Source organism: Pleurodeles waltl, chromosome 11 (assembly GCF_031143425.1).
Source record: "Pleurodeles waltl isolate 20211129_DDA chromosome 11, aPleWal1.hap1.20221129, whole genome shotgun sequence".
NCBI classification, from domain to species: domain Eukaryota; kingdom Metazoa; phylum Chordata; class Amphibia; order Caudata; family Salamandridae; genus Pleurodeles; species Pleurodeles waltl.
In genome coordinates, this window is record NC_090450.1 from 934,335,957 (window position 1) to 934,351,041 (window position 15,085).

Consider the following 15,085-nt stretch of genomic DNA (forward strand, 5'->3'; position numbering starts at 1 on the left):
CGCCCAGTGTTCATTCTGAATTTGTATTAACGCTTATGGTAAATTTGCAAGTGTTGGTGTACCATGCGTAGTGGTGTATATTCTGGCACAGACTCTGCCCCAAGTGGCAGTACTCAATTGAGGGAACCATCCCAAAGGGCAAGCACATAGTGAGAATTCTATGTTTATCTTGGGGTCCAGTATGGGCAAACGCTGCTTCCAGGTGATTTGCTTTTTGTGCCACCCAGAACGGAATCTTCTCCTGCTCAGTGGGCACTTTTCCCATTACTGAATGGACAGTTTGTGGATTTACCCTTGTAGCGGCCAACTGATCTATAGCTGGAGCAGCCCTCACTAGAGCAATGTTTAAGGTCTGCATTACGAATTTTATTATTAAGCATTTATATATTGCTACAAGCTTGGTGTATAATGTGTGTACTTCAGCTACTTGAATAGCTTGCCCATTGGGATGAGAAGCATATGTGTTCGATGTTAGCCATATTGGTCCGTCATTACTTAAAGGACCTAATCTAACAGGTTGTATTATATGTGGGAGGATGCCAGTGAACCAATCTTGGTGCTCTTGATAATTTTATGGTATTTCTAAGTATTGATATGCCCTTTACTGTTGTGGTACATTTGCTGTTTTTGTTGTGTGACATGTATTTGAGTCTGCACTGATTGCTGGAAAGGTGACCCATGAGTAAAATATTTCTGTTTTGTAAGCACTGTGAGGTCCAACAACGAACATGACATCCCTGCCCTCATTTGTTAGTCTATTAGCTAAAAGAAAATGTATGACAGGCTGTCTACAGTTCTCTGGGCTATTTACTGCTTGTGCCAGATTTAAAGAATAGGTATCAGACTTGGGAACACCAACGGGTGAATCCTTTTAAGGTTCAAGCTTGAACAACTTACAGCCTAGATAGGTGCTCCCTATTTAGCTCAGGAGGATTTTTCCTTAAGACCACAGACGTCTCTGCATAAAGGCAATTAGAGTATCTGTAGTGTGTGTAGCGTGTGAGACAGAAATACTCAGGAGACCTGTATAATTAGTGTCTTACCAACATTGGAGGTCCCATGTCGTAGGACCCTTGTTATTGGAACGAGACTGCCGGATTCGGGCGTCAGCACCACCACTTGTGGGTGACTGCGTCAATCCCACACCATTTTGACAGCTGCCAGCCCAGCCCTTTCAGCTAGCTAACAGCACCTCACCCAAACTTACAAAGCAAAAGTGATTTCTGGCAGCCTGAGGCATGACACTCCGTGACCTCTCAGAAGTCGTGGTCGACAAATTTAACCCCTTTCTCTCGTTAGCAAAGAACTTATATACCCATGTAGGTTAAAAAAAAAATGCATGATTGTTTTCAATACATTTTGTAAAAGACTGCAAACTACAAAAAAATATATGAGCTGCAATTATTAGGGCAATGAGACATAGCAAGATTAGAATTGCTATGATCAGTGAAAAGGAAAGAAACAACCCAAGCATATTGGAATAATGTACATAGGGATCCTACCTAACCCCTAACTTCTAGTCTAATCGGTCTGTAATTAGTCCATGAGAGGAGCACCCACGCCCCATTACCTGAGAACAGGGTTCTGACCGACATCTCCTTTACTGGTTGTAGAGAGAGGGCTGAGGTCAGCAGTGAAATGGCATACAGCGTGGATGGGTATCCTGGCCGGAATGACTTCCCTCCCTTTCCCTGTCCTGTATGATACATTATGTTCTGTGAAATAGGCCTGATGTGAGCATGTGCCTAAGTATTGTACTGTTTACATACTCTTGTGGTGACAATACTAGATGGATTATCATATACTGTTCTTGTATGCCTTGGGCAGAAGTAGATGGTTGTATGTTGTGCACAAAAAACATAACGCTTTCGCAGAATCACAGCTGATTAGAAAAAATGAAACCTATCCACTGAAAAGCAGGCTGAACTAAAATGAATAAAATTAATAAATGAAAGTACAGCACTTATCTGGGTAAAAGGGTGAAGGCCTAAGCTAAGCTAAACCGTGTGCCCAAGCAAGGTGTGAAAATGAACGACAACGTTTCCACTATTTTTGCCGTCAAGACATTTGTAAATGAAACAGCCTACAGACATGGAGCTTGCCCTAAAGAGCTATCAACTTGTCATCCACTGCGCTCTGGGGAAAGGCACAAAACTATACCTTATGCAGATTGCCTCTGATGAACAGAAACATCTGTGAAAGAGTCAGGTGTGACTGTGGCACGTTGACAGTGAACCTCAACAATGCTAGGAGGTTCACCATCATCTGGAGGTAGTCTATGGCTGCCTAAAGCAAGCCTGCCTTCAACAACCAGCCGCTGAGTTATAGGAGTCTGGTAGACCCAACCTTCAAAAGTGCACTGCGACCACCGCCATTATTTTCATGAGCTCCCAAAGGGCACTGTAGAGACCAAAACGAGAGCCATGCAAATAGAAAATGCTCCTCTCCCACTTAGAATCACAGATAACGACTGTGGGCCTGGAGGACAGGGATATGGAAATACATATCATGCAAGTCCACGGCAACCATCCAGGCTTCAGGATCAAGGATAGACAAGACGTAGACCAGTGTGAGAACATTGGATGTGCTCTTCCGCAATCAGGCACTAAGTGGGCAGAGACTTAAAACAAGATTAAAACCTCTGTCCTTCTTCGGCACAAGGAAGCAGCAGCAATACCACTCAGTTCCTACGTCTGAGGTTGGAACCCTCTTGACACTTCTGTGGCCACAAGGGCCTGCTTTTCCTGCTTCAAAAAGGACATTTCTCTGTCAGCCACGCTTATGGAGATGGAAGGTGCAGCAGGGTAGAAAGAAATAGAAGAGCATAACTCCGTCAGTTTGGAGGACCTGTGCATCCAAAGTAATGGCTTGCCACCCTCAGAGAAAATGACTGATCCTCTCTCTTACAGGGTAGGTGTATGTTGAAAAAGACATTCTAAAGTAGTTCTGCAGCTGTGGTTGCCAGGGGACTTAGCTGCACATTACCCATGCTGTCCAGGAAGGTGTTTCTGGGAGATGCAGCATTAGTGACAAAAATAGTTGAGAAGCTTGTTGTGCGGGCAGCAAGGTGCGATGCTGCTAATATCAGAAGCCTCTGGCATAACCACTAAAGAGATAAAACTCGTGGGGAAATTGCCTGGTAGAGGCGGACAGTTTTAGGGAACGTGCTGCCGGAACAACTTTTCTTAAAGAGTTCGCTTTCTCACGAAGAGACGTAAGTCCTCAAATGCATGCCCCTTAATGATGCATAGACATTCCTGAAGAAGCCCACATACCTCATCCACAGGTGATGCTGAGGCAGCACACTTCTGCACAGGCAAGAAAACAAATTTCACTGCATCTTGGCTGTCCTGTATGGCTTGGGCTGAAGACACCCCTATGTCCTTCTGAAATGCAGGCAAGATTTGACCAATCGTACCCAATAAAGCAAGGGTGTAGTGACCTAGGAGGCGGCTGGAGCCAAGTGTAAAGTAAGGATAGCAGAAAAGAACATGAACTTGCCATAAGTCCATGCGCTTGGACTCGTGGTCAGGAAGGGTTGTAGGAAAGGCATTGGGGTTCACTGTGCTTGAGGACGTCTGGATCACCAGATTCTCTGACACTGGCTGTTGAGACGAATAGTCAGGATTGCCAGGTGCTGTTCTACGGCAGAGAGCTACCTGCCTACTCACTTGGGAACCAGAGCATGGCTTTGTCTAAGGTCCAAAGAGGTTATCTCTAAGGCTGTTACTGAAAGGCAGGCAAGGTTCAGAAGGCACCTAGACAGGCTGAAGACCCTAATATCAGGATGCTTCTTTTAACTTCCATGCAGAGAGCTGGAGGTTAAGGACCTCCGCAGAGTGTCGCATATCCATGGCAAAGAAGAAGTTTCCTTTGTGGTAGGAACAGGAGGGGATACAATCTAATGTCTAGGGAGATGTCCAGACCACTGGCATGCTGAAATTCTGCATACCAATTATTCTCATCATACTGTAGGAAGAATTGGTCCTTCTCATCTTTCTTATCAAGGAGCTGATGTAAAGTATGAGATCTGCTTTGTGGTAAAGGCAATGTATTAGGGTCAAAAGTATTAGATATAGACTATGCACTGGTGGGATCGGAAGAAGAACTCGGATGAGGTCAAGATGAGGCCAACTCAGAGTCAGAAACCACGTTAAGTAGCGGATCATCTTCCGGCACTGGTGTAATATTAAGGAAACAGGTGTAGGGAATGGTGGTAGAACTGAAAACACCAAAACCAGTGCGGAACCTAAAGCAGGTTTAAGAGGCATAGACTATGTTGTGGGAAAATCTGCTGGTGGGATCCCAAGTGAAAGCCTCTACAAATCCATGGGGTAAAAAGGAGCACAAAAAGGGAACAGGAAACAAATCAAATAAGCGCAACATGGCATCCCTAATGAACTGAATTTGTGGAGATGTAGCCATTAGACTCAGAAATTTCAGTTACATCAGGTCCAAACTATAAATTGCATTTTCAGGAGTTTTGAAGCAAGACCGAGTAGGTACGTTGCTGCCCTTTCTGGAGTTCAAGGCCTATTTCTCCTTGACCTTTTAGTGCTTCTTCCTAGACTTAACTTACTTTTCAAATTTGTTATTGATTTTAAAGAGTAAACATAATGAAACCTAAGGGAATACAAAGTAAAGAAAATAGTAAGTCGAACAGACATATGTAAGTAAGTGGTAGTACTATAAAGACTGGAGCTTTGATATACCAGCAGAGCCCAAAAGGAAGAAATAATACATGACTAGTGTCAATAAGAACTCAATAACCATGGTCAAAAAGCCCATTAATGTTGCTATTGCCATCTAAAGGGAAACAGTGCAGCAACATCAAAATAGAGTGAGACTATTACAAAAAGAGGGTGGGGGGTTAGGCTCTGTTATGGGCTAGTGTTGACATAAGGGATTCAGTCAATTGTTGCATCTCGGAAGGGCACCAATATATCATAAGGCCTAACTTCGAGTAACAAAAATGTGGCACACACCTCTGCCTGCTCACTACATTCTATAACATCTCTTAGCCAGTCTTCGAACCTAGGAAGCTGGCCCCTCATCTATGTCTTTCCCATCCCATCACCATGTGAGCAGCAGGGCCGTCTGTATTCTCTGGGCACAGGTGTAGGAAGCTGGCCTGGTGTGTGGTGGACACCTATGGTGTTTGCACCTTATACCAGGTCCAATCAATCAACTATTAGTTAGTGAGACAGTGTCTAGGAAGCCAGGGCCCTTTAGTGGTAGCTGTAGTGCGTAGCAAAGACTTATCTAGGAGGAACATAAAGCACTTGCAATGCCACAGCTGTCACAAAGTAACTTATCTCATATGAGAGGAAGCACACACTGCCCCACAACTAAAGGTACTTTATTACAGTAGCACTGAACTAGACTACTTATAGGCTGTCACCCAACTGGAGGTAAGTACACAATATATATACACAATATGTATCAAGAAATTAGCATTTGAAAATAACAAGCATTGGCAAGAAAGCAAAAAATAGCTAGGGCCCTAGAAGGGGGAGGGGGGGACTCAAACCATATACTAAAATAGTGGAATGCGAAGTTAGGCCCCCCAACCCAAGAATGTGGAATAGTTAGAAGGGAGCTGGGAGAACTTGGAACCCCAAGAGTGAGTACCTAGATGACCCCAGCGACCAGGAGAGCAGATGTAAGTTACCTGGTCTTCCTAGAGACTAACAAGGGGACTTTGAAAATGAAGATTGCAAGTCCAGGACCGGTCCAGTGGAACCAAACAGTGGATTCCAGATGAAGAGGACCTGCAAAACAAAGGGACAGAGTCCAGTTCACAAAGGAGTGTCTAGGTGGGGTAGGAACCAAAACCCACCCTTCTGTGGATGAAGATTCGGGTCAACGAGGGAAGATGAAGATCCGCTGTGGAGCCCAGGGTCTGCAGTGAGGTCCTTGGAGTTGTGCAGATCCCCAGGAGCACCACCAACAAGACTTGACAGTTGCAAATCTGTCCAGAAGGATTTGCAGAGAAGAAGAGGACCAGCAAGGTCCAGGGGACTCGACCCTTTGAGGGGATTCTGGGCTGACCCCCAGCAGTCGGGAGAGCCAGCAGAAGCAGTTGCAGCCCCCACAAGCAACCCACTGGCAGCAGGCAGAGTAAGTTGCAGTGAGGCCCAATCCGCACACCTGGTGAGGAGTCCCATGCAGCTGAAGAAGCAGAGGAGAGACTGTCCCTGCAAGGCCGGGGCTACTTGGAGCCTGAAGATTCCTTGGAGCATAAGTCAACAAGACTTAGTTGCTGCAAGAGTCATGGTGCACAGGGGTGCTGTCCTGAAGGAAGAGGCAAGGATGCACAGCCGTGGATATGTTGCAACCGTTGGAAGGAGCTGGAGAAACAATGTTTCAAGATGAAGTTGGCTTGGGACTTGCAGGCTTGTTTGGTTCCTGTGAAGTCCAGCAGTGGTTCTGGTGGCTAGGAACAGAAGAGGTTGATGCAGAGGTGTCCTAGTGGAGTCTTGCACGCTGAATCTGGGGACCCAACCGCAAGGGATTCCCTAAATAGCCCTAACACAAGGCTTGGTCACTCTGCAGGGTGATCACCTATCAGGGGGTGTCACGGACATCAGTCACCTGTCCTGACCAACCAGATGCTCCCAGGGGCCTCTGCACATCTTGTTTCCAAGATGGCAGAATCAGGTGGCCACCTGGAGGAGCTTTGGGCACCACCCCTGCGGTGGGGATGGACAGGGGAGTGGACACTCCCCTTTCCTTTGTGTAGTTTAGTGCCAGAGGAGGGACCTAGAGCCCCTGGACTGGTGCAAACCGGAATATTCAAGGAGGGCACCAAATATGAGCTTCAAAGCAAGCCAGAAGCACGGGGAGGATACCCTTCCCCAGCCTTGTAACACCTATTATCAAGAAAGAGGGTGTTACACCCTCTCTCCCACAGGAAATCCTTTGTTCTGCCTTCCCCTCCTTGCGCCAGTCAAGTAGCAGGAGGGCAGAAACCTGTCTGAGGGGCTCCAGCAGTGTGGGCTGCCTGCAGCTCCTGGAAGACTGGTAGGAGCAATACTGGGGGGGTCCTCTAAGGAGCCCCCAGAGTGCATGGAATCATGCCACCAGTACTGGCATTACTATTGGGGTATGATTCCGACATGTTTGATACCAAACATGCCCAGGTTTGGAGTTACCATTATGTAGCTGGACCATAGGCTGTGTGGCAGGTACACAGATAAAATGGCTTCCCAGCACTTAAAAAGTCCAGTGCAGGGGTGACCTCACATGCAGGGACCTGCACCCTGCCCTCTGGGCTAGGACGGCCTACCACAGGGGTGACTTACAGTGACCAGCAATGAAAGGGTGCATGCACCTTTTCACGCAGGCTGCAATGGCAGGTCTGCAGACATAGTTTGCATGGGCTCCCGTGGGTGGCATAATACATGCTACAGCCCATGGGGGACCCTGGTGTATCAATACCCTGGGTGCCTAAGTACCATTTACTAGGGACTTACAGGGGTACACCAGTAGGCCAATTGTGCAGTGTAAGGAGACCAAAGCAACCAAATTTAAGGGAGAGAGCACAACCATTGGGGCCTGGTTAGCAGGATCCCGGGGAAAACAGTCTAAACACACTGATAAACAGGCAAAAAGTGGGGGTAACTATGCCAAAAGTGTGACTTTCCTACAACAGGGAACATTGATAACGTAGCCCAAGATCATGGTCAGCGGCACACACAAGATCATGAAGTCAATGACGTCACTCAGTGCCTCAGTCACCTCGGTCCAAAAGGATTGAATGGTGTGGCAGGCCCGTGCAAGATGCGGGAAATTTGCAGGCGGTGCAACATCAAGCGCAGTTTGAAGGTTGAATAGGAGCCATCTATTTCAGTCGATATGGGGTGCAATTTACCTGATTAATTAAATGAAAGTGTAAGAGCCTATGTCTTTCATTAATGGAGATCAGCTTTATCTCTTTACAGCAATGCCACTACAGTTTTTGGGAAATGGGGACCCCTAAATCAGTCGCCCAGCGTTGCTTAGGATCATTTACTAAGGAAAGGAGAAGCTCCCGGTCTTCCTGTACATATGAGAGAGACAGCCCTAGTATGTCAAGAGGAGCATTTGTGTGAGTGGAAGAAACTCACCGGGTTCTGAAGGAACTCAGTGCCATTGCGTCACAGCAGCATGACGAAGCCTAAAGTACATAAATTAGTTTCACCCAATGCCTTAAATTGGTCTATTATGAGGGTCTAGTACGAGAAAGACCATCACAGAACAGTTGGCCAACTTTGAGAATACCCAAACGTCCCCGCACTGCACATTTGGACATATCCATCGCTGGGGTTAGGAACAGATTTTAAAGGAGTAGCATAGCTGGTAAATAAAGCAGAGGCAACTCAGCATGCCTTGCCAAAGACCACACTGCCAGGCTAATACAGCACACAGATTATATATTTAGCAGGTCGTGGTGGCAAAACTACATGTATGGTGTCTAGGGGATGCTCACCGTCCTGGCCCTACTCGATTGGGGGGTGAGAGGCAGGACATTTCTGGGAGAACCAGTAAATAACATAATGGGCAGTGCAGCAAAGTAATAGTACTAAGGGTCTGGGACAGCAAAGCCACCCCTCTCAAGCTTTGGTGAGCCTCTCCCACCTAGCGCAGTGTTTTACTGCCCTAAATAATCTGCGTTATCAATGATCTGTACTTCTTCTTAGACTTACCCAAAGACTTCTACTGTGATGAGGAGCTGGGGCGCGAAAGGGGCCTTCCTTTCAACTTCAATTAGTCGCGGTGTGGAGTCTTTCAATGTTTGGCGATATGGAGTTTCGCCCCACGGTCCAGAATGGCCTTTGGAGTCATCTGGGCACAGTAAGTTCAGGCCCTAGAATCGTGCTTCAACATCAGTCACCGAAAGCATACCTCGGAAGTCTGTCACAGACATTTGTTTGTAAACCCCTACAAGGTTCAAACCCTGTCATTTGAGAAGTGAAATATTCTCCTTGCACACTGCTAATAAAAGAGAAATCTTAGAAAAACAACTTGTCAAAGATGAGAGGAGTAGCACTCGGGATCGGAGCCTGAAGACATGGAAAGGAAGGAAATGACGTAAGGGTGCCTAGGTCGCACTTAAATTCAACCCCACTCATCACTCCCAAAGCGGAATGACATTGGTATGGAGCTGCACATAACAGCAGCAAATCTGACACCTTGAGGAATAGTCACATGAACGCGGAATCAGCAGTTAGAAGTATCCATCAGAATCTACCTTACCAAAGAGCTATGCTCCACAACTAAGCCAATTATATATGAGTGAGCTACACCTTCAAATGCCTGTCTTGGACCAGAATGGCATCAATGATAAGGCACAACTATGAACCAAAGTTTGCCCTGTCACTTTTGCACCAAAAAAATCTGAGGTATGTCCAGTAGTTCAGCTTATTCTGCAGCACATCTTAAGGAGAGTTTTTAGGATAGAGCAGATAATTCATTAGTGCCACTTTTACAAAAGTGCAAAATTGGGCTGTGTCTTGTATTGGGCTTGGCACACAATGAGCCATCTTACCTCTGCTTCAAGAAGTTTCTTTTTCATGCCATCAGAAGAGTCCTCTCGGTTCTGCAACTTCTCCAGTTCGCGCTCTGCTCGCTCCTTTGCTTGCCGAATATTCTGAAGCAATTCTGTGGCCTCGGAACTTGCTTTCATGGCCTGAAAGGAAAAACACATAGCAAAATGTGAGTGAATGGTGTGATCAAGTACTGACAGACTGAAATGCTAGGGAAGAAGGCTGAACACCAAACTTGATACAACAAGAACCTGAAAAGACAGATATTTGGCATCAATCCTTAGAAAGTATCCATAATGTATGCCTCTGTCGTGCTCTCATGCTGTTTTCATTTTGCACTATTACATTCCCTAGACTTCAGCCCTACTGACTTGGAACTCACTTTTAGATGTAACTGTTTTTTCCAACACTCCTCCCATGTTTCCAAGCTCTCATCTCACACCGAGACAACTAATGTTAACATATAAAAATGTAGTGCTTGATATAGCACATAATAATGGAATTTTACCAATTCAGTCAGTCAGTCAAAGTACTTTATTTCGATAAATAAATATCATAAAAAGGCATAAAAAAAAAGAAAAAAAGTTCAATCAAATATTACAGACAATCAACAATTTATATTATCTACAATGTTCAAAAAGGGGGATCAGTAAAATAAAACATCCTAAAAACATAATTTAACATAGAACATTAATATTCTCCCAGATTCGCAGAAATTACATTTCCTCTAAAAAGTTAATTAATCACTCAATTCATTACAATAAAATAATCGGATTGATGGCGAACTTCTTTTTCTTAACCCTAACAGCTCCCACTAAAAAACTAGCAACATGGAACATAATCCTAGGGGTCTGTAATAACTAAGAACAAGAGGGCAGGTTTGGCCTGTATAAACCCCTCCTCCTTTAAAATTGGGAACAAATATTTCTTTCTTAAGGCCACGTAATGGTCACAGAATAACAGAAAATGCATTGTATTCTGGATCGAAAAATTATCACAATTACACGGCGTTCCTTTTTCCGGAGGAGACCAGGTTTGAAAATGGCCAAGAGTTAGATGGATCAGGTTAAACCGAAAGCGTGTGAGTAGAAACCGGTGAAAAGGTTGATTTACAATAGACAAATATAATTCAGGGCCCACATAAGTACTCAAAATGATACTGGCCCGCACCGATGGTTTCTCATATTCAACTTGTTCTCTTTCTAGACATAACAGATCTTTCATCATGCTTTTAATTAGTCCAATATCTTTAACAGTTATTGATTCCGGGGAATAAAAAAGATCCGCTCTCCCTAATCTAACAAAACAATTTTTGATATAAACTAGCCACGCTATTTTATTTACTTTATCCAGCTGCAGGCAATCTTTTAATATGGAGTGGTTGAGCGGAATTTCTTGATTCAGCCAGATCTTTAGCCAGGCTAGAACGGGGGCCAGTTTGATCAAGTCTGAAATGTAGCCCACACCAAATTCAGTATGGACAATGTGTGTGGAAGTAGACTGTGGCAGAGAGAGAACCGATCTTAGAAATGTATTTTCCGTGATCTGTATACTTTCCATAGAGCAATAGCCCCATATCGCGCTTCCATACGTTGCTATTGCAAGGCATTTTGCTTCATAAATTTTTAGCAAACTAACAATTGGCCTCGCCCCGAGTTTGTTCATAAAACCCCGAAGAGCAGAGGACGACTTTGCAAGGGCAACATTTCTATTTTTTATCTGGGGGCCCCAGGAGCCTTTCTCATCGAAAGTGATCCCTAAGTATGGAAATATTGCTACTCTACACAATTCTTGCCTCCCACAAGTAAAAGTTTTGGGGAGTTTATTTTTATTACCCTTACCCATAATCATAATCTGGGACTTTTTAACGTTGATCTTTAAATCCAAGGAAGTCATAAAAATCTCAAAGGCGTCCAATAATCGTTGAAGACCAACACCAGTACGAGGAAGCAGGACAGCATCGTCCGCGTATAGGAGAACCGGAATACCGAGTTCTCCTATCCGTGGGGTGTCCTGGGTAGCATCTTCTAGTGTAGATTCCAAGGCATTTATATAAATAGTAAAAAGAAGGGGAGCCAGAATGCACCCCTGCCTGACTCCCCTTTCTGAGTTAAAATGGCTGGTGCATCGCCCCGCAGTAGTAACTCTAACAGAAGCTGTTAGGTCAGTGTGTAAATCTACTAAGAGGTTAACAAGAGCCTTGTCCAGTCCCATGTCAAGTAAGATTTTCCATAATTTCGATCGATTTACAAGATCAAAGGCTGACGAGAGGTCCATGAACCCCAGATACATGGAACCCTCCTTTGCCTTCGTGTATTTCTCTATTAATAAATACAAATTCAAGCCTTGATCTATAGTACTCCTTTTAGGTCTAAAACCATACTGCACATCTGCTAGGACCCCTTTCTCTGTTAACCAATCGTTCAATTTATTTAAGATAACTCGACCTAAAATTTTCACTGAGGAATCAATCAATGAAATCGGCCTGTAACAAGATGGGTCTTGCCTATTACCCTTTTTAAACACTGGTATAATTATAGATTTCTTCCAGGAAGACGGAATTTTATCAAATGCAAGATTATTAAAAACCTTGCATAATCCCTTAGACCAAAATTTTGGAAAACTTTTAAAAACGTCCCCAGGTACCCCATCTGGGCCCGGGGCTTTGTTTTTTGTGGTTAGGTCTATAGCCCTTTCAACATCTGCAACTGCAAAAATAACTGCATCCTTGTCAGGGGAGGTTTCCCCAACTTCATCTGCTAAAATTCCACCAGGAGGACCAATATTAGAATATATCTGACTAAAGTGTTTTATCCAGCCCTCATCTGGGATGTTTGCCTCTAAAGGAGTATTTGTTTCATCAGAAAAAAAGGGCTGATTTATTATTTTCCAGAATATACCACTGTTTTTTAGGGTTACTGGATCCAAGAGTTGAGCCAAGGCGTTATCTTTCAGAGTCCTTTTCCTCTCTAGAATAGTTTTTTTATACACTTTCCTAGCATTTACTATTTTTGATCCATCTTTAGGAATAGATTTTAGTGCCTTAAGTAATACACCATGTGCTTTCGAGCATTCCTTATCAAACCATCTATTGCCCTCTAGCGCCTTCTGGCTAGATTTAGCCTGGAGACTACGATTAATTTCTAAGCAAATCTGATCAAATGCTACTGTAACCTCGTTAGGGTCTGGATTTTCCGCTAGACATATAGAGATTTCATCCTCCACTTTGGATAAGACCTCCTGAAAAAAGGTTTCAGGGACTATTTTTGTCCACTTCAACCTTCGATTCTGGTCTTTGACTTTAAGGTTCAAGCCCCCTCTCTCTGTGACTAGTTTGAGAGAAATCAGTTCAGTGTTCTTAAAAACAAGTACAACAGGATTATGATCACTAAAAACTGACACCTCAGTACAATAATTTAAAACACTATTTAACAAAAAAGAAGACAAATAAATATAATCTATAATAGTACCATTTTCTTTGCCCTTAAACGTAGGGGACCTGCTATTCCCGTCTCCACAGCCAGACTCATATAAATTCCATTTAGCAAGGAAAAGCTCAAGATAATCCCCCTGCCTAGTATGTTCTGGATGAGCAGTTGAGGAAAAGGGAGGGCCTTCCTCATCCCTCCTAATACATGGTAGGGTACATGGATGTATGTTAAAGTCCCCTAGTAATATTAACTCAAAAGTATTAACATTTATACTATAGACTGACAAAAATTTATCCAAGTCATCCAGATTTTGACTGGTGCAATCATTAGCATGCGAATTATAAAAATGTATAAAAAGGACCTTACCCTTATCCTGAGTGGAAAGCTCAACAATTAGACAATTCACTGAGCCCCCTAGGGGCATTGGGTTAAGGTACCTTTCATATCCAGTTTGAAAAGGCTTAATAGTCCCCCCTTAGGTCTTCCTGCCACACTGTTTGTAGCTGGAATGCAAAAATGACAAAAGCCATCTAAGGAAAAGCTATTCGTTTGATCCCAAGTCTCTTGTAAAGCAATGACGTCAAAAGATTTTAAAGTCCTTTCCCATTCGGCTATCCCAGACTTGCTCTTTAAACCAGCAATGTTCCATGTAGCAATCTTGATGGACGATGCTGAAGACTGGGAAGAATTTCCCAAGGCATTTGGCAGTCAATCATTTTCCTCCATAGAAGATAAGGCAGCATACCGATTGTGAAGAGGTAAAGTGTTAACGGTCTGCCTGTAAGACAGCTGATGACGACTTGGGTCCCCCCTAATTTGAGACCGGGACATATTCACCAATACATTCGGGGTACAGGCATCCATACCTCTTCCGTTCTCATTTGAACATTGCCCTTGCACATACGACGAGCGACATTGAGTATTGGTCCCATGATTATAAAAGAAGCCAAGAGGTCTAGCATGAACCGCATTTTCTAGAGTTGGCAAAATTGCAGCTCTCAGAAGCACTGTTGCCGCGTGTTGCGGGTGTTTAAAATTTATAATAATGCAGTCTCCACCACTATTTTTAGGGCCATTGCCAATCCAGCTAACTCTGCGGGTAAATAAAATGTCATTTGCAAGGGCACAGGGAAATCCACAGTTCTTATTCAGCCAAGCAAGCGTCTTGTTTTTAAGAGCAGGATACGTTTCTACCCCAGAACCATTCAGGCACAAGTCAACCTCTGGGACATTTGTTAGAACCACAGTATATGGTACACATTCTGGCGGGAGATTAATAGAATTATGTCGCCTAGTTATACTTCTTCTATCAATGACTGACCCTCTTATAGTGTCCTGAGTACTCCTTTGTATTGATCGTGGTTGACTAAATGTGTTTTGTACACTAGCCGCCCCTACTGGCAACATAGACAAGGATAAGGCGGTCGGTACACTTACAGTTGGTGGGGCCTGAACAATAGCCCCCAAGCCTTCCACCCTATTACTGACTATAGAGTGTGTAACTGAGCCCACTGGGCGGTTATCCATAGAGCCTATTGAGTCTAAGTGGGTATTCAGTGGAATAGTGGACCGAGTCAAACAAGATTCAACAAGGCCTTCCAGTCTGGTAACCCTAAGAAGCACTAATTCTACCTTGGCCACCAGGGGACTGATCAGTACTTCCAGTTTAGATTCAAGGATTGTGACCAAAAGATCAATTTGACTTGAGTGCAGACTGGCCCCCTCAATGATATTTGTGGGCTCAGGGACATTTCCCCTATTGGTAGCTGTTGGGCCAGCTTTTTTTGGCTGCCGACCCCCTGCTTTCTTGACAGGCCCCTTCCTACAAGCACGTACCGCTCTCCTAATGGGAGATTGAATAAGAGGAGACCTTGTTGGTAATGTCCAATCCTGTACTTGAATAGGTTCGGAGCAACAAACCTGCTCTACCACAGAAACATCAATATTTAAATCGTTCTCATTGTTGGAAATAGTTGAGACACTCTGAGACAGTGATATAGAGGGTGATATAGAGGGTAAGCACTGCCTTATGGGAGATGTTTCTGGACTAACTCTACTTAATGATGATCTCCTATCTTCGTTAATTTTACTAACTACTTTAAAAAGATAGTTATCCAGGGTCCTTGA

The 15,085-nt window shown here is 44.1% G+C and overlaps 1 protein-coding gene across 2 annotated transcripts in view; it reads right to left on the reverse strand.

The window, feature by feature from the left end:
• CIT (citron rho-interacting serine/threonine kinase) overlaps positions 1–15,085 on the reverse strand; it is a 1,039,445-nt gene that overhangs the window by 634,963 nt on the left and 389,397 nt on the right. For both annotated transcript variants that reach the window (XM_069215034.1, XM_069215033.1), the window contains exon 17: positions 9,530–9,670. In XM_069215034.1, the coding sequence (XP_069071135.1) occupies positions 9,530–9,670 (141 nt within the window). The remainder of the gene's footprint in view (positions 1–9,529; positions 9,671–15,085) is intronic.